This window comes from Hydra vulgaris, chromosome 12, assembly GCF_038396675.1.
Source record: "Hydra vulgaris chromosome 12, alternate assembly HydraT2T_AEP".
Lineage (NCBI taxonomy): Eukaryota > Metazoa > Cnidaria > Hydrozoa > Anthoathecata > Hydridae > Hydra > Hydra vulgaris.
In genome coordinates, this window is record NC_088931.1 from 68,610,552 (window position 1) to 68,635,854 (window position 25,303).

Here is a 25,303-nt window from a genome sequence, read left to right on the forward strand (position 1 = left end):
TATATTTTTATCTAAGCTTTACTGTACATGAATTCTTATCGAAATTTATATTAATATATATTATTATACGTGATATAAATATCATTGTTATCATTGCTACTATTGTTATTATTATCATTATTTGAGGTATTATAACTGTCCTTGTTATAATTGTTGTAATAATATTATAATATGATTGCTATTATTATACAATTGGGGAATAATCATGAAATCCAATAACCCTTTTCAGAATAAATTGTTATTGTTGTTGTTATTAATAAAATTTAATATTCAATATTTGTCACAGTTCTTTTTATATGTGCTGCTTTAGTATTTGTAATTGTCAACTATTTGTTAAAATCTGTAACCTGATTTTGTACTTATTTTTATTTTCAATTTCTTTTCACTAAATAGATGCTGACCTAATAACATCAACGGAAGTTGCTAATCCAAATGTAGTCTTAGAAACATATAATATTTTTGCGACATATGTGGATGTTTGTCGAAAAAAAAGATCATGAAATGTTGCACACCGTGCATTATGTTGTCGTTTACACAAAAAGCATGGAAAAAGACTTCGAAGGTTTACATTTTATTACTTACATTGTTTATAGGGTGAAGATCTATATATATATATATATATATATATATATATATATATATATATATATATATATATATATATATATATATATATATATATATATATATATATATATATATATATATATATATATATATATATATATATATATATATATATATATATATATATATATGAATTAGTAAAAACACTTATCTATCTTTTATCTTCAACATAATGTTTCACCATCAGTAGGTTTATCAGGAAGAATGTCTAAACATAAAAAAGTTCAAGTTATAGAAAAATTATTTCACATGAAGTTGGGAGTTGTTATAATTAATTATTTAATACCTGTAGTGTTTTGCAACCAGGAAGTTGCATCCACTACATTAGATAATTAAAAAATCATGAAAAGAATTCTTTAGAATTAGGATAATTTTTAGACTGATTATTTGTTTTTGACTGATAAATTTTTGACTGATCAACTTATTTTCATGTCTGCATTTAGAAATTAATTCAGATTTTTTATTCAATAAATTTTCTTGATCTAAATGAGGAATAATTTCAAATTTTTCTTGTAAACATAGTATACATTTTTTGGAAATTATAGGCAGGCGCAGTTTTTAGGATAGACCAGTTTAATTTAAAATTGATATTTTTTTCTTTTAGTTGCCAAATATATTTAGACAGCAGTCTCTTTTGAGTATATTTTATGTTTAAAAGATTGTTTGTGGTTAGCATAATGTTTTTTCCATTTGCCCTCGGTTAAGCCAAGATATTGTTCATCAGGGTTGTTTTGTGAGGAAACAATGCATTTGTAAATAATATTCTTAGATAAGCATTTGCCATTCATTGGCCAGTTAAGTTTTTGCCTGCAGTTACAGTTTTCAGTATTTTTTTCTTTGAGAAATTGATTTTTATTGATCAATGCAAAAAATGGCCTTTTATAATTTTTTCAATACTTTTTGTACAGCTATAGCTTACCTTAATAATGTTTCTGTTAAAAATTTTGTGCAATTTATTAGAGGGAGGGAAATGTTTGTCAACTAATTTTAAAAACGCTTTTCCAATGTTTGTTGAAACATTTTTGCTGTATGGAGAGTTAAACCAAATTATATTTCTATTTCTGTTTCACTTTTTTGCAATTTTTGTTTCAAATTTTAGCTCGAAATTTAATTATTTTTAAATTAATGTTTATTTCAATTTGAAAGCCAATGTTTTTGAAAATTTCTATAATATTTTTTCTGACTTTGTCAAGTTGAGGCCCTGATTTTTTTTGCATTATTATTAAGCCATCATCACGGTACAGGCCTAATTGATTAAAATGAACTATTTTAGCTAGGGAATTTAAAATATATAAGCCTACAAATTTGCAAATTTCTGCTCCGTCGTAACTTCCCATTGTTACATCAAAGCATTTGTGCGTGGATTTTTTCTTCCATGTCTCGTTATTAAAATAGAGTAAAGTTTTTCTGCAATGTTTAATTAGACAAATAGTGTCGTCTGTAATTTCAGTGTGGGTTTTTCCAAATTCTATTATTTTATCTAAAATTTCTGCTGTAATTGAGGGGTAAAAATCATTATTATCAAATTGTATAAATGTGCATTCATTTTTATTACTAATTTTAGAAAACCAATTTATAACATCAGTGGTGTTTTTCCACTGTTGCAAATTTAATTTTTTCCGAATAATATTATTTATTTCGTCTAATTTAATTTTACTAACGTGCCCTAGTTCACTTTTTGAAAGTACTTGTAGGCTACAAGGAAATTTATTTTCAAAATTTGGTTTATGATCTTTTAGTGTGATAAATGCTTGCGCTGGTGCATCTGATTCAATTCTAGCATCTAAAATAATTGTTTTAGCAATTTGCAACAGTGGAAAAACACCACTGATGTTATAAATTAAAAGAGAGAGAGAAGGGGGAGAGAGAGAAAATAATAATTTTATTATTGTGTTTTTAAAGATGTCATGATGAAAACTCATAAAATCTATTTCGAGATAAAAGAAATTCCATATACAGGATTACCTTTTGTTTTTTTCATCATGCAGTATTCGCGACTGTCAATATGGGACAGATAAAGCCTGTGCTAAGCTAAATAGCTTAAATAATAAGCCAAAAGCTAAATACAAAAGCATAAACTATAGTAGAGCTGTAAGTGTTAATGACACTGTGTTATTGTGATTTTAATTTGTGATGTTCAAAATGATTTCAGCAACTGACCAGACCTAAGTTTTCTTAAAGTCTTCCTTTTTCTTTTCTAAATGGGAAGAAATAAATATATTTTAGAATATTTTATTTTTGTATATAATTCAATTTTCTGAAATACACAGAGTACTGATCATTCTTGCAAAAAAAAAAAAGAGTTATTCTGCAGGATTTAAAGAAGTTTAATTGTCCTGCTGTAATTTCAATAAAAGAAATAATTGAATTTCCTGATTTTAAGTTATTACAATAGCAACTTCCAATATAATTTTTTTTTATTTCATTAGCTTAACATTGTACAATTGCATTTTAGATTGAAAACGATTCGGCTTGGTTGAGAAGAAATTCGTCAACAAAACTTCGTACAGCTCTGGCTACTCAAAATGTCAATATAATGCGCAGAAAATATCTTTTATTCTTACCAGACATTTCTGTGCATAGAAATCACCAAGTTGGTAATGTAAGTAACACAATATGACATGTTTAATAAGTTTTGTTTTCAGTTTTTTTGTGTTGATTTTGATTTAATATTTATTTCTAGGAAGCAAGTATTAGTCAAGCATTATCCAAGAATATCATTAATGAAATTGCTGAACTAGTCAAACAAGGTGTCAATACAGTTTCTAGATATTAGACGTCATCTGGATGCCTTTGTTCTAATGGAATTTATTTCAAGTAGTGTTCCGAAAACTAACAAGCGTTTTTATCCACGTCATGAAACCATTGCAAATCATATGGAAAAGGCTAGGCGAAACCTTTGCAGATCTTTAATAGATCAGGAATGCTTGTTGGATAAAATTAACGAATGGAAAATATACTTTCCAGAAGCATGTACATATTTTTGACCTAAAGTAGGGAATTCAGAGAACAGTTGTAGTGCTCTAAAAGATTCATTGTTGTTTGTCTATCAAGATGTATGGCAAAAAAGACTGCTCCTAAGATATGGAAATGAGCTTTCCTTTCTTGATGCTACATACCATACAACTAGATATGCCCTACCTCTATTCTTTCTTGTTGTTAAAACAAATGTTGATTTCCAAATTGTTGCCATTTTCGTATGTGAGCATGAAACCACAGAAGCGATCACAGAAGCTCTAATGTGTATTAAAAGATGGAATCCTTTATTCCAACCTAAGTTTTTTTTAACTGATCATTGTAATGAAGAAATAAATTCTCTTAAATCTGTGTTTCCAGGTAAAATCATTTTTACAAAAAATCATTTTTAATTCAAACATTTTGGGTAATGTATGTAAATATTATTTTAATATTATTTAAAAAATTTCAAATTTTTAAATTAGTTTTTAATTAATCATTTTAATAAATTATATTCTTTTTTTTTTTGTTGCTTTTTAAGCATGATGCAACCATAGTGGTTGCATCATGCTTACCACTTTCACGCTGCAGATTTTATTCTTTATCTCTAAAAGTCTCAAGTCCGTCCTGTATGCAATACTGTTGCCATATGAATCAGTGTTTTTTTAAAAGGGCTGATTCGCTCAAAACTCGTTTTTGAGAAAATTAAAAAAAAAAACTCTTTTTATCTTTAATAATTAGGTATATAGAAATTGTGTAATACATTTTTTAAATATGTATGCAAGAGTAATATCTTGAGATAACCTACAATTTGATATTTATTATAACATTTCGTTTGTTAATAATTAACGTCTCGAATTTTGAAAAATTGGCTTTTTAAAAAAAAATAAGAAAAATATTTTCAGGTAAAAAAAATAATTAAAACTCCTTAAGAACTACAACTATGTACTTTAAAACAATGTTTTAATGTGTCATTAATGAATCTAATCTTAAAACAATGTTTTAATGTGTCAGTAATAAATATAATACATATATATGAATTAATAACTAAAATACCTATTAGTAAGCGTCAAGTCTTAGCATTTTATTCTTGATTTTTCTCAAAGTCTCTGTCAGAGAGATTATCACTTTTTCATTAGTTGGCCAGGAGTACCACTCGTTATAAAATTTGTTGAATTCATCAGCAATCAATTGCTTTTAATTTTTTACTGTCTTCCACCTTCATTTTTTTCAGTGTAACTTTGCCACTTTGATCAGCTTAAACTATCCGCCTGTGGTCAAGTACCTGTATGTTTGGACATAAAAAAATTATGACAGACCAATCATAAAGATGCTCAGTAATGACTTAATGTTGCCTTTTTTATCAGTTACTTTTATGTCAAAATAAAACAGTGATTGGAAAAAGTGAATATTCTTTTCTTTTGGGTTATTTTCTCCCTTGGTTTTCTGAAGAAATTTTTGAAGAAATACAAGATTCAAGCGAGGAAACTGTATAGGGTTTTAATTTTATTTTGTCCACTACAGTTGTCACAAAACAAAACATAATATATTATACTTTGGTGGAACTGAGAATCAAAAAATCATTTAAAAAAATCCTTTTTCATTAGGCCCTTTTCTTCCCTTTTTGACCTTCATGATACATGTATACATGATTTTTTTCTTCTTTAATGTTATGAATAGAAAAAACATTGAATGATAAATGTGTCCATGCATAGTTTTTGAACAGGTGTATGTTTATCGTCTTTATTTAGTCAAATTACAAATAATGAGACAGTTGCTCCTCTTTGAGCCCATCTTCTGATGTTTCATGTTTGTACTCAGCGATTTTTTAATACGGCCCTCTCTTTTAGCTCTACATTATTGAGATTTCGTCAATTTAAGATTTGATTCTTTGCGCTTCAAGCGAGTGTCGCTTGTGAGCGCCCGATCCCGAAGTTAAAATTTATTTTAAAATGGTTCCAATAAAAAGACTACTTACTTAGAGATCAGAAATTTATCACATTGTCTTTATATTTAAACTTACATTGAGGAAATATACTTTTGCCTTAATAATGTGATTCCATGAGTGGAAATGATCTTATGTGATTACTAACGATGTCATAAACATTCTGAGAAAGACAGTAGATCCTTGCCTCTTTATCTTTAGGGGTTGTTCCAATAACCTTTAAGGTTTCTTATTTTGAATAATGATTTTCACTAATACTTAGGACAGAATAAAAAATGCACTGCGACTTATCTCTATGCATACATTCCTAGAACCACGTGATAGGACCTTAAGCCGCTTTGGTTTTTTTAAGTCCTTTTTCTATGTGGCACCCCTTTTTTTAACTTTAGTGACATCTATTAATCCTTGAATATGAAAATCTTGTTTGTCTATGTCATAACATTTCAAAAAGGTCACCTCTCCAAAGTTGTCTAAACACTTTTTATACACAAGTGAAAATCAGAAAAATTAATGTACGAGACTACAAAACATTTTTTCATAAAATACACAGCATTTCTATAATATTAAACACAGACGACGTTGCTCAAGAAAAGGTTTTAGGGAAATCAACCAAATCATTTTTGAGGGTTTTTAACTTTTAGTCCCTATGTTATACTTGTAAAGAATTATACCTAGGTTTACTATAACAGGATTTATCTATTCATTGTTTGTTATCTATCTGTATAACAATATTATCTATTCAGTGATGTTATCTATCTGGATAAAAAATCATGATTTTTTTAAAAAAGACAGTATTTGAAACAAATTCACCTTTTTAATAAAAATCAAAAAAGTTTCAGGTGGTTTCGTTGCGTAAGAAGATAAAATTTAAACACATTTTTAACATAAACTGATGAAGCTTGTATAGAAGAATACAAAACACACAAAAAGCAAATTTCAAAAAAAATGTGGATCAGACCTATTTAAAAAACACTGATTCATATCTAGAATATATCTTCAAACTATGTTTTCTTTTGACAAGGTGCAAAATCATATTGTAAACATCATTAGACCTGCACGTGCACTTCAATTTTCAACCATTATCACATTGTGGTAATGTTGCTTCTCTTTTTTCTAAATATACTATAATAGGCGCTACTCTAAAGAGCTAGTGTCTCTTGACACTAGCTCTATATAGCAGCAAAGGATGAATTTTCGTGCCATACAAAAATTCATTCTTTTATATTGTTCCTAAGTACTCCAAAAGTTCTTAATTGTCTAGTCTTTTTCCTCGAACATCAGGTTTTTGGAATTCGTTCCCTTCATCTTGTTTTCCTGATTTATATAATTTGTAATCTTTGGAGTTCTCTGTTATCTTGCATTATAAATTTCATCTTTTCCTCTTCCCATAACTTCCAACTCTAATGGTGATTGTTTTCAAATCATTTGATATATTAAGACCTTTTCTGGGTAATCATTCTTCTTATATTTTAACTTTTATAACTTATGTTTTAAAGCCTATTTGTATTAATGTAAAAATAAATATATTTACAATCAATTTATTTATAATAAATAAGTTACAAAGTAAAGTGTGATGTCGCTGAGAAGGTAAAGTTTAGTAGAAACATTATTTATTGAAATACGTTAATAGTCACTTATATGCCCAAACATTAAGTAATTATAAACTATAAATTAAAAATTGTAAAAGTTAAACATAAAATAATAAAAGAAACAAAATGAAAAAAGAAAATATTATTTTAACTATATCATTCACTATTTTATTAGACTTATATAACATACTGTTATTATAATTACTTGTTTTGTTTAAACTTGTTTTTTTATGTTTAGTTCAGATTTGAAAAAGTAACAACTGTAATGGTATTACTAGCTCAAGGTGATGGAAACACTCCGAAGAACTACATAAAAAAGTTTTCTTTAAATTATTCTCTCACAGAAAATGGCGACTTTGTTGATCGTTAGGTTTTGATACATTTTGATTTTAAAAAATTTTGCTTCATATAAATTAATATAAATTTATAAAATATTTTTCATTTTAAAAATACTTTGTTTTTGTAAAAAATTCCCTTTTCTCAAAACAAGGAGATCAACACAAAAATAAAATTTAGTTTTAGTTATAATGCTAATGAAAGATATATTTCTATATGAAGCTAAAATGTATATTTTTATAGTCTTTAAAATTTTAATAATTAAAAATGTAAAATTTACTAAATTATATTAAATGATTTATTACTTCATGAGTCTTTCATGGGTGCTTTACAATAAAACAATGGCGCGAGAATAAAAAGTACAATTCTCTAACCAAAACGACACAGCAGTTAAAATAACACATTTAGTAGTCCAATAAATACAAATTAAAAGTATTTCATCTTTTTGAAACTTCAGGTTCTGTTAAAAACTTATTTCTATAACTTTTTTTTATATTATATCTCTATCAACATATTGTGAAAAAAATCATTTCCGTAAATTACTCTATTTCACATTAACCTTGTTTTTTGGAATTTTGTTTAATTTGTGACATTTTGATAATGTCTTGAAACTAAAAGTCTTCTAAATTAATTTGATACTTAACTTTGATAAGTTTTAATTGTCCTCTTTTTGATACAGTTAGTTTAATTTAAACTTTACATATGACATACACCTATTAATATTGGGTTGTAAGTTCAAGTTGCTTTCTCTGTAAGTTAATTATTTATTGTAAGGTTAAAGTTTAACTTGTTTCTCTGTAAGTTATTTGTTTATTTGTGGTTTCTTAAAGTTCAACCTTTTTTCTATAACTTCTTCACTTCTTTACCTTTTTACACTTCTTCAGTCTTCTTCAACAATTGTTTAGGAGTTTAGGGTTGTGAGTTGCAACAACAACAAAAAAAAAACTAAGTTATTCCTTGATAAGAAATAGTGACCCTCTCACAATTCAAAAGAAAAATAAAAAATGTATATATTTCAAATATGTTAGTGACCTTTAAAAAAGTGCTCAAGATGTTTAATGAACAACAGTGAGAAGATTGGTGAAAAAATATACTTGTAACTCTTATTCAGTTTAGATCATCTAATTGTTTTATAATTTTAATTTATAAAATAGTTGCATGATAAGTATGTAATTATTTATTTTTTTAACGTCAGAGTTTTATGTTTTTTATCAAGTATAGTTTTTAAATATCTATTACCAACACTTTAAAAGATAATGTTATGCTGTATACTCATTAACTTATCTTCAGCAACATGCGAGTTGGTGGCAACAATACAAAGTTAATGTTATTTAAATGGCATATTGAGTTTTCTTGCTATTTTTTTAGTATGAAATTAGTAACTTTAGATTACACACAAGACAAAATTTAGTATTAGCGACTTTAGTTATACACAAAACAGAAAAATAAAAACCATCTATGCTAAAATAATGGTGCATTTGCGTGTGACTTCTTGATAATTTTTTTGAATGATTACAGAGTGTTTTTTATTCAGAATTTTGTACTCAAGTTTTGTATGTAAAATTCAGAAAACATAATCTTTCATAGACTTTACATTTTTTTATAGGGCAAGTTTATTAAAGGGCTCTAATTTTATTTTAAAAAAAATCTATATGTTAGTGTTTTGTTACAGAATGCTTTTTAATGCACACACGAAATAGCGATTAAGTATGGTAAGAAGATTGATTAGTATTTTTATTTAGATTTGCAACTTTTTTATAATATTTTAGTAACATTTTTTTTAAATTATGGTGGCCATGAATTTTCTCTAGTTGTTAAATTTTTAAAAACCCCTGGTTGGTTTTTGAGTTATTGTATTTCTTTTAAATATTTTAAAGCAATCAGACAAATCATTAATAAATGTTAAAAAAAATACTAATGCATGCATCATTAGAGTTTTAAATAACTATTAGTTATTAAGTTACTTGCAGCATTCTTTAAATGATTTAAGAAAAATTGAAAAAGTCAAATGAAACAACGGATGGTTTTTTAATTTAATTGAAACATTTCACAGTGAAAACTGACTTAGTCTAATAAGTAATTATTATAATAAGATGTTTTTGTTTTTAAGAAAATGATGTTATTTTGCCAACATTGTCTTTTAAAGCAATTAATTGGATATTGGTACAATCTCATAAAAGTTTAACATTTAGAGACTAATAAACATTTAAATAGACGTGAGGTACATCTTATCTTGTTAAAGGTTTTAATCTTAAAGTTGGATATTGGAGTAGCATTACTTCTTACACATATATACGCAGCTTCTCTTGAGTTTAGTGAACTGTTTATTCAGTGAAATTTTTACCAATAACAGATATCAATTGAATAAAGAAATTAAATATCTTCTTTTGAAATTCTACTAATTTTAGTAACCATTATATCCAGTAAGATTCTAGAGAAGTTTTAAGAGATTTGATTTCTTAAATAAAAATAATGCGTTTTCAACTCATCAACAAGATTTAGTTAAGAACAACAGTTATTGGAAGAGGCGCTAAGCATCTTTTTGTATTGTTTAAATAGTTATGCATGCACGAGTTCAAGAACAGTATCTGCTGGCAATAACATTGCATCTTCTCTGCTGAGAAAATCCACTGCTAGTTTTGCTGCCTCTTAAGTGACATGGAATGACTCAAAATCTAGTTCTAGTCTAATGACTCAAAATCTAGTTTGTTGGTCACATCAAGAGCAGTCAATTAAATAAATGTCTGGAATAAACATTTCTTTGTTTTTAACAAAGGCTCAGTCAATAAAAAATTGAACTCCGACAACAACGAACATCCAGATGCAGTTCTATTTCTTTACCAAATTTCTCAATAAATTTCTTCTGAAAAATCTGATTGCGAACTGATAATGTTTTATGAACTACTTTTGGTGCATTCATTAAAATTTCAGGATAGTCCACATTAATCTTATCGCTTTTCAAAACTGAAATTATCATCATGAATTCCATCTTCATCTTCTGAGTCGCTGTTCGTTTCCAATAAATTTTTACATGTGGTATACACCAAGATGAATTGCATGATTGAAGCAAAACTGATCTGATTTTGTTGATTGTCACACCCTCTTGAGTAGAACCTACTATATCTCTATTTTCTACTATCTACTAGTATTCTAGTATAGTAATCTACTATATACTTGGAGTTTACATTGAACATTTAGCTAGATAGGAACCAAAAAATCCTAATTTGGCCGGTTTAATAGGTTTTCTTACCTTCACTCTCATGTAGGTTGACATCGATGTATTGATCAAAAATCCTGAAAATAATTTTTTAAAAGTTAATTTCATTAGTTTAGTGTTATAGTAACACATATAAAGGATTTGAGACTATTCTTTTGACTAACATTCTATTCGAATAAAATTGGTGAGCCAAGCAAGTTGCTCATCTGAAAGCTATCGGTTTAAATAAGTTTTTTGTTACTTATTGCCATTGTTTTAAAACACAATACAAATCAGGGTTTTCTCTGTCCTGAAAAATATTTCTTTTTTACCCATATAAGCATAATTTTAAATAGTATACTGTTAGTTTCTTCGTTTGGAGTTTCTCATAAAGATGCAGTTTACAAAAGAATGCTGAATCAAATTACAAAAGAAGCGACTCCCTCAGCTTTTAAATAATCGTTATGAAAAACATTTGATAAAACATAAATCAAAAAATTTATTAATCAATAATTTTAAGGTTAATATTTTTTTTTCAATTAATAAATTTAATAGTTTTTAATTTAATAAATTTAAATTAAAGGTCAACAACTTAATTTAACTTATTATAGTTCATTATGCTTTGAATGATTCTTTATTGAACCTGTATCTTTTAAATTGAAATTTTTCTTTAAGAAATATGATGCATTGATGTTTAATATTTTTATTGTTATATATTGTTAGCTTTTTGATTTTATATTGTAAATATTATAATTATTATTATCCTTATTATATATTATTAACATTATTGAATGTTTACTTTACATTATTTAATTAACAGTTGTTAATATCCTTGGTTCTTGTATGATTTAATCAGAAATGTATGGTTAATAGACCTCTTCATAATGCAGATTTTTGTATTTGTCTTTTTTTACGCGCATAAAAAAAGATAACACAAATAAATTATAAAAGAATTGTAAAAGTATGAGGATTTGTTTTCTCAAGAGAAATCATTTCAAGCTGACAAATAACGTTGATAACTAATGTAATTATATGAAAACAACCATAAAGCAACATAGAGCAAGAAATCATATCTCTGTTTAGAGTCTCCAATTATTTGTACGTGTTACCCTAACCAAAAAATCAGAATGAGTTGAATCATTTCTATAACCAAAATGAAAAAGTTACACTTTTTGTGTTCCAATTCAATATCCTTGTACTTTTGATAAAGTTTACAATGGCTAGTATGTTAGTAGCTTATAGTAGCTTTCTACATAACTAAAATAATTTTCATATGGAAAAGCCATGCATGCATCCAATTTATATCTTAATCATGGTCGATTGAGGAACAACAAATTTAAAAACTGAATGTGCACTAATGTTTTAAATAAAATCTTGTAAGCAGGTACACATCTTTTGTACTCTTTTAAATTAAGAATTAGTTTAATTAATGTAATAATGTTATGTATTTGCCAGTTAGTAAAAATTTTACAATCATAATTAATAAAAGAAAAATTTAAATGACTGGGACTAGAAGAAGACAAAATTAGTCTTATCATTAAGCCCCGAAAATTGTAAATTGTTTTTTAACTACCTGTTACAAAGCCCCGAAATTAGTAAATTAATTTTTAACTAACTGTTACAAAGCTACAAAGTTTTTAAACGAAGTAAGAGAATTAGTGTTTTGCACCAATCAGATATAAATAAAACTACCTTGTGAGCTGCAGAATTTTTCTATGCAAACTAGGGGTAACAGCGCTTCAAAAATTTGTATTTTCACAACAATGGGTTAGGGTCATTAAAGCAAAAAATATCAAGGCAAAAATGTTACAGGTTTTTATTAGCATTGCATAGCTATTAAAATTTTTTTTCAATAAAAACAAATTTAATATATATTTTAATATACTTAAAGTTGTGAAATTAAAAACATAAAATTGCTAATAAAATATTAATTCAAATTATTAGTCATAAGTTAATTTTTTTTGGTTTAAATAAATATAAAAAAACCATGCTGTTTTGATAAATAAAAAAGAATAAACTTTTTGCTTTCACTACTCACTACCCACTACAATACCTTGTGTGCTTGGTGCAACCTATATTTAGAATTTGCCCTTCAGATTTACTCTAAATTTTCAGAAAGGGTAGTTTAATAAATAATATAAAATACCCTTTAATTTAAAAAAAAACGTTAAAAGTTAAAGTCATGTTTTGGTTTATCAGTATGAAAGGCCTCAGTCTTTTATACATTGGTGTTGGAATATTGAAAAAGACTTTTACCTCATTTGTAGGAATGTTTTTCAAATAAGCAGAAAAAAATATTTAGACAAGTTGGAGTCCCATGCCACACTTCAAAATCTAGTAAAAATTATTGGAAAAAATTCCATTATTGGATAGGCCAGGGATTCTCTCTAGACCTAATTCCCACATAAAATGTATGGGAGTTATTAAAGAAAGACATTTCTATCCTAAAGGTCACAAAAAAGACCCAGTTAGTTGAAAATGTTATTTGGCATTCGGCAACCATAGGGAACATTTAAATGAAATGGCTTTAAATTGTCTTTATAAGTTTTACTAAGTTAGGTTTTACTTACAGAATGGCAAACAATACATAAAAGAGAAGCGCATAAACACGCATGTACAATTTTAATTTTTTTTTAATTAACTTTTACATAGTTTGATAATTTTCCCGCATTTTAAAAATGGCGCTTTAAAACCAAAGTAGACTAAATAAAAATGAAAACAAAAACCTCAAACTGAAAAAAAAAGTAAATCTTAACGAAAAAGAAAATAAACAAAATTAAAAATAAAATTTTTAAAATATTTCATAAAAAAACAACATCTTTTTTAGAAATTAATGGTGTGGTGGTAAAAGATAATATTATTGCCATGAATTGCTCATAATATTATAAAAAAGGATCTAAATTTTAAATAAAAAATGTTTTTAATTAAAAACATAATTTATTTTGAATAACTTTTTGCATTTAGTGCAAATCCGAACAGTAAAGCGTGTACACGAAATAAATGTGAAAGAATAAGCACGTCATTTTTTTTCAGTGGTTGTGTTAAAATGTTTTAATTGTTTTGTATTTTGTTTACAAGGTGTTGTGGTTTCAAAAAAAGTATGTTAGTTTTTGGATTTAACTTGAAATTAGTTTTAAAAATGATAAAGAAGAAGACTTTATGTCTTCTTCTTTATCATTTTTAAGAAGAAGACTTTATGATCAAAGTTTCAATTGCATAAAGATCAAAGTTAATTATTCCAAATTGATTTATAAACGAAATTTTAACTAATTTTGTTGCAGTAAGTTATAGTTGGAATGAATAGGCTGGTGTGGGGCTTGTAGCACACCATTTTATGTAAAAATTCAATGTAGTTCGATTTAAACCCCATTACTAAAATTTAAGATTTATCTCTTTTTTTTTTTTACAATTTTTGTTTTCTTACTTTTAGGATGCCTGTTATTTCCATCAACTAAATTTGATACAAGTGAGAGAACAAAACAGATTAATAGTCCAAAAAATTTCAACGGAAATAAAAAATCTACAACATGCAATCTATTTGAGAATTATGTACGCAAATATAAAAAATTTTTTAAATTTTTTGAAAGTTTTTGAATTGCTTGTTTATTTATTTGTGGAAGAATTTTTCCGTAGTGTTCTACTGCATGTTACAGAGATTGTTTCTGCTTTTCATCTTTGGTTAAAGATTTTGCATAGTATTGAATTAGTTTGACAGCTTGCTCTGCTATATTATTTACAGATTTAATATGCTCAAACATGTGAACATTTGTGTTAGCTTTGCAAAACTTTGGGGATTTGGCTAACCAACCACCATCTCTGTTTGAATATCCAAAAAAATTTAGAATGTTGCTTGATTTTGGTCCAACTAAGTTTTCTTTTATATTTTTAAGAATTATTTTAGCCATTTCAGCTTTATCATGATCAGACACTTTGGTATTTAACCAGAAATTTCTCCGCTCTCACTATCAGAAAATAGTGAAAGAGGAGACATTTCTGGTTAAATACCAAAGATGCCGATTAAATGTTTTGAGGGCAGGAACAGCAACATCATTGTCAATTTTTTTTGTAAAGAAGCATTTCTTTGTAGAATTCCAAGTCATTAAATGATGTGTCAAATATTGTCTGTACATATAAGTCACATTTTCACATAAAATAGCATTGTAAATTTACAAAATGGGTGATAATCTCTCTAAATAACTTACTTCATACTCTGCCAATTCTGCAAAAGCAAACATTTTTGATGTATACAAAATTGTTCACATCCATTTAGCATGGTAATAAGCCCCAGGTTTGTGCCACTGTACATTTGTTTTGCATTCAGTAATTGCAGAGCAAGTTGGCAACATTCTTGATAATCATCTCCTTATTTTTTTGAGACTTAACCGAAGTTAAGTAAACCAGATAAAAAATTTTCACTTCTGCATGTTTGATCTTTAATAGTGGTTCCTCAATTTTAATTTTTCTGAAAGTGGTGTTTGAACTTAAGGAAAGTTTGGGTCATACCTCATTTTTAAAGTGACTTTTTATTAAAGTGTTCTATGATTAACATTACTGAATCATTTATCCATCCTAAATTTGATGGAGTTGTATCAAAAATAATTGCTGCAAGTGTTTTTTCTAGTTTCCAGGCCTTTACAGCATCCATAGTTGCTGTTACCTGACTTTTCCCAGTTGTATTGGGAATCCTAGACACACATCAATTTTCTTTCAGGTGCACTTGGTTTTCCTGTTACTACAATAGCCAACCGTTCTCTTTTACAATTTACCTCTGATACCGGCTTTGATTCCCAGTGAATGGAAGTGTTTGTGGGTGAAATGAATGTTTTTTTAATATCATCGAAAACTTGCTGTCAAATTTTATTACCTGATCTGCTTGCAATGCTTTTTGAGATATTTCATCTAAATTGCTACCTAATGCTTCAACTACAGCTTAAATGATCCCAGATCTTTCTCTGTTTGATAGATTCAACCATTAAAGAAATTTTAGAATGTTCTAATACCCTAATTTTTTTTCTTCTGTTTAGTAATAGCAATTTCTTCGTTTTTATTGGATTCTTCATTGTTGAATTCTGGCAGTACATTGGATCTATCTTTTTTTATATTTTCTTTTCTTGATTTCTCTTGTTCAATATCTTTTAGTATCTGTGATTCTTCTTGCTGCCTTTTTTTACTTTCATAGTATAACTCTTATCTAATGAACCCAAAAATTGTTTTTTAATTGATGTTGATCTGAGAGAAAATCTAAATCTGATAATTGACTATTGATGTCACGAAAGGTATCTTTTCTAATCAAAGCTTCTGCATTTGATGCTGCAATATCAAGAAGACATAACAACTTATTAGTAAAACTCAGAAGTTGAGCCTTACAACATTTTTTTTTTACATTTTTAATCTAGTTCTCTCTTAGATGTATCAGATGCAGTATCATTCTAACAGTATTTTGTTTTGTTTTGTTTGAATTCCTGCCGTTTTCCAAAATACATTCAAAATACTTTTTCGCAAACGACAGATGCAACTTCTTTCTTACCAGTTAGTTTCAACCTTGTAAGGTATAGATAATGGTGTAAAACCTCTCCATTAGTGAGTAATTGACTAAATATCTTTGCTTCAATGGTAGTTCATAATTTCCAAACAATTTTATCAAATATCTCATCATTTTTTCTCAATTTAATGTTGCTCATATCAGATTGAATTTTTTTTATATATGCTATTTTATCTACAGATAAAAAGCAAATAGTTACAAATTATATAAATATAAAATTATTTATAAGAAAGCAACTGCAGAGTAATTCCACGTCAAAACAACCAATTTTTTAAAAAAATGCAACCCTATGTCCTTGGATTTTCTTTATATTTTTACCATAGTTAGTACATTATAAAATAAGATAAATCCCAAAATTTCAAGGTCTAACTCCCAACGGTTCGTGAGTAATGGTTGTTTTAATTTTGGCTACTATTATTGTTTTGTTCATTTTCCGCCATTTTTAAATTTACATTTCTACTTATAAAACCAAGTCTTTAAACATGTGAATTCTAAAAATAAGTGACTTAGTTAATCTCAAGGTGAGGAATTTGAATATATAAATAAAAAACTCATTTTATAATTAAAAAGTACCTTAATATCAATTATAAATGTCAAAATAATGGACACCTGCCCCAGTAAAATTTTAAGGTGTGCGGTATATTTTTTAAGCTTAAAATTTCAAATTAGATCATATTATGTTTGAAGAACATTGTGTGAAAAAATCATTTCTGCCAAATACATAGTTTTGTCAATATTTTACTTTTGTACTATAAATGTATATATATTGCCATGGTAATTTAGGAAAAATGATAATTCCTATCTAATTTGAAGTGTTTTTTAAGTTATGAAAGTTTTTTAATGCATTTTTTAATTTTCTTTTTGTTTTCCTGTTTCCTTGTCTTTCCAAATTATTAAAGTTTAATTGCTGAATTCAGACATATTCATCTAGTTTAAATGTTGCAACTAATCCAATATAAATAATGTAATTAGTACTTGTGCATTTTAAATTTGCAAGTATAACATTTTTTAATTCATTATTAAAATGATTTCATGTGATATTGGTAAAGTTTTGAAGTCAGAATGCCATAAAACCTCATATTCTAGAAATAAAGAGATTTTTTTACTACATGACCTAGGCACTGATATTCGTCAAAACATTTTATGGAGATCTGAGTTGCGTGCTTGTGAAGAACTATTCAGCATTTGTAATCGCCATTTTCACTACTTTGAAAAAAGATTTGAAAAGAAAAATGGCAATTGTTGTGATGTTTATAAAGTGCATAAAAAAAATAAAAGGTAATTTGATTTCAAATATATAAATACTATCTGTAATAGTATACAACACGTATCTTAAATACCCTTTTTTTTTTTTAGGTAAATTTTAATGTTGGCTAGACACTTTGAGTCATTAGGATTAAGAGTTTTACCTGGGTGGAAGTTATGTGCTAGCTGTTAGTCAAAGGCAGTTTTATCAGTAGAACACCCTACTGAAAATGAAGTAGATGAAATATTGACAGAAGAAGATGAACCATTTACTCATATTAATTTATCCCTGGAAATTTTAGGAGAATCTCCAATTAATTTACATTCTGTTGCTTTACATCAACGTGTTGCATCTGCAATGAAAAAATATAAAAAATCAATAAAAAAAGATTGGTGAAGATTGAGCAGCCCATTATGGAATAAGTAATTCGCATTTTATAGATAATTCTACTGCGTCTTCTTCGAAAACAGATTAAAATAAAGCATCTGATCTGGATAAACTGACACTCTTGATGAAAGTAAAGATAAATGCTTCTGACTATAAAAATAAATTTAAAATTCTTACTTTAACTCCTGAATTTTGGTCTAGAGACTATGCTTCTAACTACTTTGAAGTTAGTGTGAATGCTATTCGAACAGCACGTTGTATGAAACAGGAGAGTGGCATACTTTTACTCCCATTGGACAAAATTGAAAAAAGTGTTCCACTTAATGTTGTCTCCATTGTTCAAAGTTTTTATGAAGATGATGAATACTCACAAACATTGTCTGATAAAAAAGATTATGTAAGTGTTGAAAAAGGAAAAAATAACAGAATACAAGTACAAAAACGATTGCTATTGTGTAACCTGAAAGAATTGTACAGCCAATTTAAAGTTATAAATCCAGGGATTAATCTTGGAATTTCTAAATTTTGCAGTCTGCTTCCTAAGTGGTGCGTAAGTGTTGGAGTCACAGGTGCTCACTCAGTGTGTGTATGTGTTTATCATCAAAATGCAGTTCTTCTTTTATATGCAATGAAATGGGATATAATTTATAAACATTTAATGAAAAAGGTTTGTTTTCAGTTATAAGTGTGTTTAGTTTTCAAATTGTATAACTTTTCTGATGGATGTGGAGGACAGTATAAAAATTATAAAAATTTTCTAAATCTATGCCATCACTCAGAAGATTTTTTATTGGAAGCTGAATGGATATTTTTTGCAACCAGTCACGGCAAATCTTCTTGCGATGCAATAGGCGGTACAGTAAAATGAACAATAGCAAGAGAAAGTTTGCAACGTCCAAAGAAAAATCAAATACTAACAATCGATGCAAATTTTGAATTTTGCACTCAAAAAATGCTCACAATAAAGTTCTTTAAAATTGATAAAGAAACTAAGGTTAATGTTAGAGCTACGCAAAATAAACGATTTGAGAAGGGAAAAACAATACCAGGAACTCGAGGATTTCATCATTGCATACCAGTTTTGAAAACATCTATGTTATTTAAAAAAACTAGTAACGATATAAATCCAAAAACTATTAATATAACTAAAAAATCAAGTAACCAAAATTTAAGTTTAATAAATTTTGAGCTAATGCAGAAGTACGAATATTACGCATGTACATATGACTCGTTTTAGTGGATTGCAGTAGTCGAAAAAAAAAATGAAGAATATAATATAATAAAAATAAAGTTTATGCATCCACACGGTCCATCTGAACAGTTTTTCTGGCTGAAAAGCGATGATTATTGTTGGATACCAATTACCAATGTAATAACATTAATAAGTGCACCAACAATAATATCAGACAAATATGAACTTTCAAAAAAAGATTTTTACAAAATTAATAAGTATATATTTGTAAATCAATAATTTTTTAATGGATTTATTATAAAAAATTGTATATCAATTCAAGTATGCATCAATTTTATTTATTTTGAATACCACGATAAGCGAAATATACTATATTTGCTTTTTTTGTAATATTTTCATACTAAAAATTTTCCTTATCTCAAACTTCGCATATAATTTTTATAATTTAATAATTCTTGATAATAATGGAATAAAAAATTAATTCTTAACTTAAATATTTTACTTATATTTACTAATATCATTTGATACATAGTGTTTAATTATAATATCATCAAAGATGATACAGAACATGTTTAATTGAAACATTACATTTTATATTTAGCCTAAAATCAGTTTTAAATGTTTAACAGTTTGAAAAAATGGGCGGCAGAGGGGGTAAAAATTTTAAAAAAGGGGCAGGCGGGGGTGGGGGGGAGTCAATCAAACTTTAAAATCTTTCAAAAACTTTCTTATTTTTGCCTTTAATATCCAAATGACACAAAAAACTGCCTGAAAAAAAATTTTTTTTTTTGGACACCCTAATATTTATATATATATATATATATATATATATATATATATATATATATATATATATATATATATATATATATATATATATATATATATATATATATATATATATAATATATATATTATACATATATATATATATATATATATATATATATATATATATATATATATATATATATATATATATATATATATATATATATATATATATATATATATATATAATATATATATATATATATATATATATATATATATATATAATATATATATATATATATATATATATATATATATATATATATATATATATATATATATATATATATATATATATATATATATATATATATATATATATATATATATTATATATATATATATAATATATATATTGCGGGGGCTTCAGTATATATTCAGTGAAATTCAATTTAAAAGAATTTACAAGGAAATTGATCATCCATGAACAGTTTTATGATAAAGAATACAGCGATGAATCCTTAGTAAAAGATAAATCTAATTGGAAATGTTCACATCGAATCCTTTTTTATCAAGCATTGTACAACAAATAAATAAGTTCCTAGTGAAATGAAAGTAAAAGATAACATTACAAAAAAGGAACATTATACCTTAGAGGAACTAAAGAGTAACAACAAAATAATCATTAAATCTGCTGATAAAGGACAATGTTTAGTTCTGATAGATGCGGATTGCTATAGAGATAAACTTGGACCATTTATTAACTGAAACATAAAAAAAAGTTGATAGTAACACAGATGAAATATGTTTTAAGAAACTTAAAAATCACGTGGATAAATTTAAAGAATGTTTAACAAAATAAGAAATTACTTATCTCAAAAACTATGAATGGAAAACTAGCAATTTTTATGTTACCAAAAATTCACAAATCTAATGCAATATAAAATTTTATAAAAGAATCTAATAAAGAATATATCGAATGTTTATGCCCTGATGATCTAAATGGAAGACCAATAGTTGGAGGTTCTTTTTCACCTACCCAGTGCCTTAGTGAACTCTTTGAAAAAATCTTAATTAAAAAATCTTGTTGATATTTCTAATCTTTATACTAGTATTTCTCATGAACTAGGTTTAGAAGTAATTAAATTTTGGATAAGTAAATTATGTGATGAAATACCTATCAGATTTTTGGAAGCTTTTATTTTAGAAGGCCTGATTTTTATTTTAAAGTACAATAATTTTACTTTCAATAATGAGTTTTTCAATCAACTAATCGGAACAGCTATGGGAACAAAAATGACTCAACCATATGCTTGTTTAGTAGTAGAATATCTTGAAAAAGTGAAATTATATTCCTAAAGTTTTACCAAATTTCTTCAATAAAATTGAATGCGAGAATATTCAAAACAATATCAAAAGATACATGGATGATGGTTTTGTCGCTTAATTAAAATCAATTAATGTTAATTTGCTGTTAAAGTGTCAATTCTTTACGCCCCGATATCAAATATACAGAAGAACAATCTAAAATTTCATATATGAAAACCACACAGTACCAATTTTTAAACTTTTTAGACATAATTACATAATTAGACAGTTACTCTACATGATAACAACATTATTGAAACTGATATTTTTTATAAACCTACAAATTCCCCTGATCTAAATTACAATAGTCATCACCCTTAACACACGAAGGAAAATATACCTTTTACATTAACTAAACTGATTATTTGTTTTGTATCTAATCCAACAAAAATGGAAATCAGACTTCAACAACTAAAACAATTTTTAGTTCGATGCAATTACCCAGTAAAAATCATTAATAATGGAATTTTTAAAGCTCGACTACAGGGACCAGCACCTCAAAAAAGAGAAAAGAGCAAAATTATACCTTTTGTAACTACAAATTTTGCAAATATTAATTTTGAAAATTTGTTAACTACTCTACATGGTATTTTGAAACTGTCTGTTTTAGACAATAAATTAAAATCAGATTTTATTAACAATGAATGCAAGGTTTTAAAATGCGTATCAAAACGTTGTAAGTTATGTACTATGTATCTTCGGTTTGTTAACCATTTTACCTCATTATCTGGTAAAGTAGGGTAAATTGAAGCTTCAATATCATATAATTCAAAAAATATTATTTATTTTCTATCATGTAATGGATGTGATGGAAAAACAACATACATTGGTAAAACTAATAACCTAAGGTTAAGAACTAATCTACACATCTACACATGCAGAACAGGTATTGGTTCAGATAAATTTGATCAGCATGTTTCCAATTGCCATAAAAATAAACCTTTTTTTAAATTATTTCTAATCTTAAAACTCTCAAATGAGAATTTACTTCTTAATTATGAAGCTCATTATTATTTTCATTATTATTTTCATAATTATTTTCACATTACTTTTGAAATTTCCTTACCAACAAGAATCAAGTTATGCTATATTATTGATAATTATAGTTTTTTATATAAACTTTAATTACTTCCTTTTTAAACTTTTTATAGGAAGCTCAATACAAAGAGTTTTTTATAGTTTTTTAAATCTCATACACAGCTGAAAATTTTATATGAAAGGCCTTCTGTGTTAGAGAAAAATTTTTTAAATATTTGTCAAAATTTAACTAATAAATATATTTTACTCATCTTAGTTAAAGTAGTTTTTCTTTTGTTACCTGGAACATTTACTCATATTTGTTATAGCTTGATAGGATTTGTTATAGTTTTAAAATGAAATTTGATTTTAAGTAAGTTAACTATTAAAAAATTTAATTAGCATTCTTATATTTATATTTTTAACATTTATATATATATATATATATATATATAAATATATATATATATATATATATATATATATATATATATATATATATATATATACATATAAATATATGGGGAATTCACCTGATATAAACCCCATAGAATATCTATAGGAGTTCACAAAACCATAAATTCCTAAAGAAATTATCACTATCAAACAGCAATTGATAAAAACCCTTATAAGAGAGTGACATAACAACCCCAGTCTCCAACACAATGCAAAAGTCTGCATAGAAAGCATGCCAATGAATTTCAAACAGCAAATTCTTTACATTTTGCAAACCTAACATTTGCGAAATTTGATTTAGCATTTAGATTGTTAAAAAAAAAAAAATATAATAAATATAGATATATATATATATATATACAACCCGTAGATGTTATCCAAAAGTTTTTTCCATATTTTGTTGACAAAAAGTAAAAATTAAAATGCAAGACCGGAATTAATATTTTTTATTATTTGATAGACTGCCTGCCCCAACCAAACCCGCAGTCGATTTAGCAACACTCCCTTGCGGGTCTTGCTAAAAGATAGGAGATGTAGCAGCACTCCCTTGCGGGTCAGGCTATTTGTCAGTCGATGTAGCAGCACTCCCTTGCGAGTCAGGCTATAAGATAGTCGATCTAGCAACACTCCGCGCATGATTTACAGTAAAAAAAAATAAAAATAAAAACATTTTATTAAAAATATTAAAAATAAAAATATTTTATTAAAAAAAATAAAAATAAAAACATTGTTTATATTGTTAAAAACATTCAGAATGTTTTTAAAAACATTCTGGTCAATTAAATTTGCGTTTTTGTGGTTTTTTTAAAAAACGATTTATTTGTAATTAAATTAATGGTATTTACTTTCGTCCAACACGCAAATGTTGGACGAAAGTCAAAAGTAATTAAAAGTGACATATGTGTTGGCGTAAGAATCACTTTTTTCCTTCCGCTCTTCCCAAAGACAACAAACTCAAAATCTATATATATACATATATATATATATATATATATATATATATATATATATATATATATATATATATATATGTATATATATATATATATATATATATATATATATATATATGTATATATATATATATATATATATATATATATATATATATATATATATAGATATATATATATATATATATATATATATATATATATATATATATATATATATATATATATATATATATATATATATAGATATATAGATATATATATACATACATATATTTATATATATATATATTTAAATATATATATATATATATATATATATACATATATATATATATATATATACATATATATATATATATATATACATATATATATACATATATATATATATATATACATATATATATATATACATATATATATATATATATACATATATATATACATATATATACAAATATATATATATATATATATATATATATATATATATATATATATATATATATATATATATATATATATATATATATATATATATATATATATATATATATATATATATATATATATATATATATATATATATATATAGGGAAGAGTTGTGTCTCTCAGAGGTATTTTCAAACTTTGACAAATATAAAAAATGTATCGGAATGTAAATGTATCAAAATATTTTCTTTAACTTGATGATATTAGTTACTCTAATAAAGATTTTCTAATAAAGATCCAGACATATTTTTTCATTCTTTTTTTTTGAATTTAAAAAAATAACTTACACTACAGACAAGTTACACCACCGGTGTTGTTCTTTAGAGGTATATATGTTGTACCTTTAGAGGTATAATTGTTTCAACAGATTAAGTACTCAACATAAAAATTTGTATATAATGGAAAAATTTTGGTTAATTGGTTAAATAATGGTTTAACGTTTATTTATAGGATAATTGGACTTCACATTAGCCTCAAATGAGGCTGATGTGAAGTCCATACTAGTTAGATTTATACAAACTATATATTAGTTTATATAGCTATATATAATTATAATTTTTAACTAATTTAAACTTAGAAGTATTAAAATTTTACATAAGAAATAAAATTAATTAAGAAAATAGTGAATAATAATAAATGTATACATTAAAGATTAGTAATATTAGGTCTTTTACTTAGAGTTAGCATTTGTCTACTCTACATTCAGGTAATCAAAATTAATGCCAAATGATAGTTTTTCCAGCTGTCATGCTAAACATCCTGTGATAAAGGGATAATGCAACTGAAACACCATGTCTGATTTGTCCAACCAATACACAGTTTTGTCTTCTCCCATAAATTTTTGTGAGTTTGTGTCCTTTTTCAAATACTGACTTTTCAAAAAAGGTACCAACAACTTCTAGTGCATCTGCTGCAAAGTTTTTTACAGCACGTTTGCCTTGAATTTGTGGCATGTTAAAAACTCCAGGCTGGTTTCTTTCTAAAATATGAATCTTTCATAGCTTTGAAGTTTATTTTTGACTCAGTCAGATATTACATTTACATTTTCCTCTAATTCTGTACTTTTCTCTAAGGAAAAGTTAAGCCTTTTTTTTTAAACAGATATTAGTTGTTTATTATCAATTTTCCCTTTCATTTTATTGCCAGATTTTTTTATTGTTTTCTCAGCTTTTTCTTTTTTAATTTAAAGTATTACAGTACTGGAAGTTAAAATGCAATATTTTTT

At 25.9% G+C, this 25,303-nt stretch overlaps 2 protein-coding genes across 4 annotated transcripts in view; both read left to right on the top strand.

The window, feature by feature from the left end:
- The window catches only part of LOC136088955 (uncharacterized), a 202,786-nt gene that overhangs the window by 2,373 nt on the left and 175,110 nt on the right, over positions 1-25,303 (top strand). For 2 of the 3 annotated variants that reach the window (XM_065814242.1, XM_065814241.1), the window contains exons 2-4: positions 394-562; positions 3,083-3,229; positions 3,311-3,963. In XM_065814242.1, coding sequence (XP_065670314.1) covers positions 497-562; positions 3,083-3,229; positions 3,311-3,403 — 306 coding nt within the window. In that variant the 5' untranslated portion in view covers positions 394-496 and the 3' untranslated portion in view covers positions 3,404-3,963. Of the gene's footprint in view, positions 1-344; positions 563-3,082; positions 3,230-3,310; positions 3,964-25,303 lie in introns of those variants that run through there. The other variant, XM_065814243.1, reaches the window with a different exon arrangement.
- LOC136088952 (uncharacterized) overlaps positions 7,353-25,303 on the top strand; it is a 135,503-nt gene continuing 117,552 nt past the window's right edge. The window contains exon 1 of the mRNA XM_065814238.1: positions 7,353-7,486. The gene's annotated coding sequence lies outside the window, so the exon portion shown is untranslated. The remainder of the gene's footprint in view (positions 7,487-25,303) is intronic.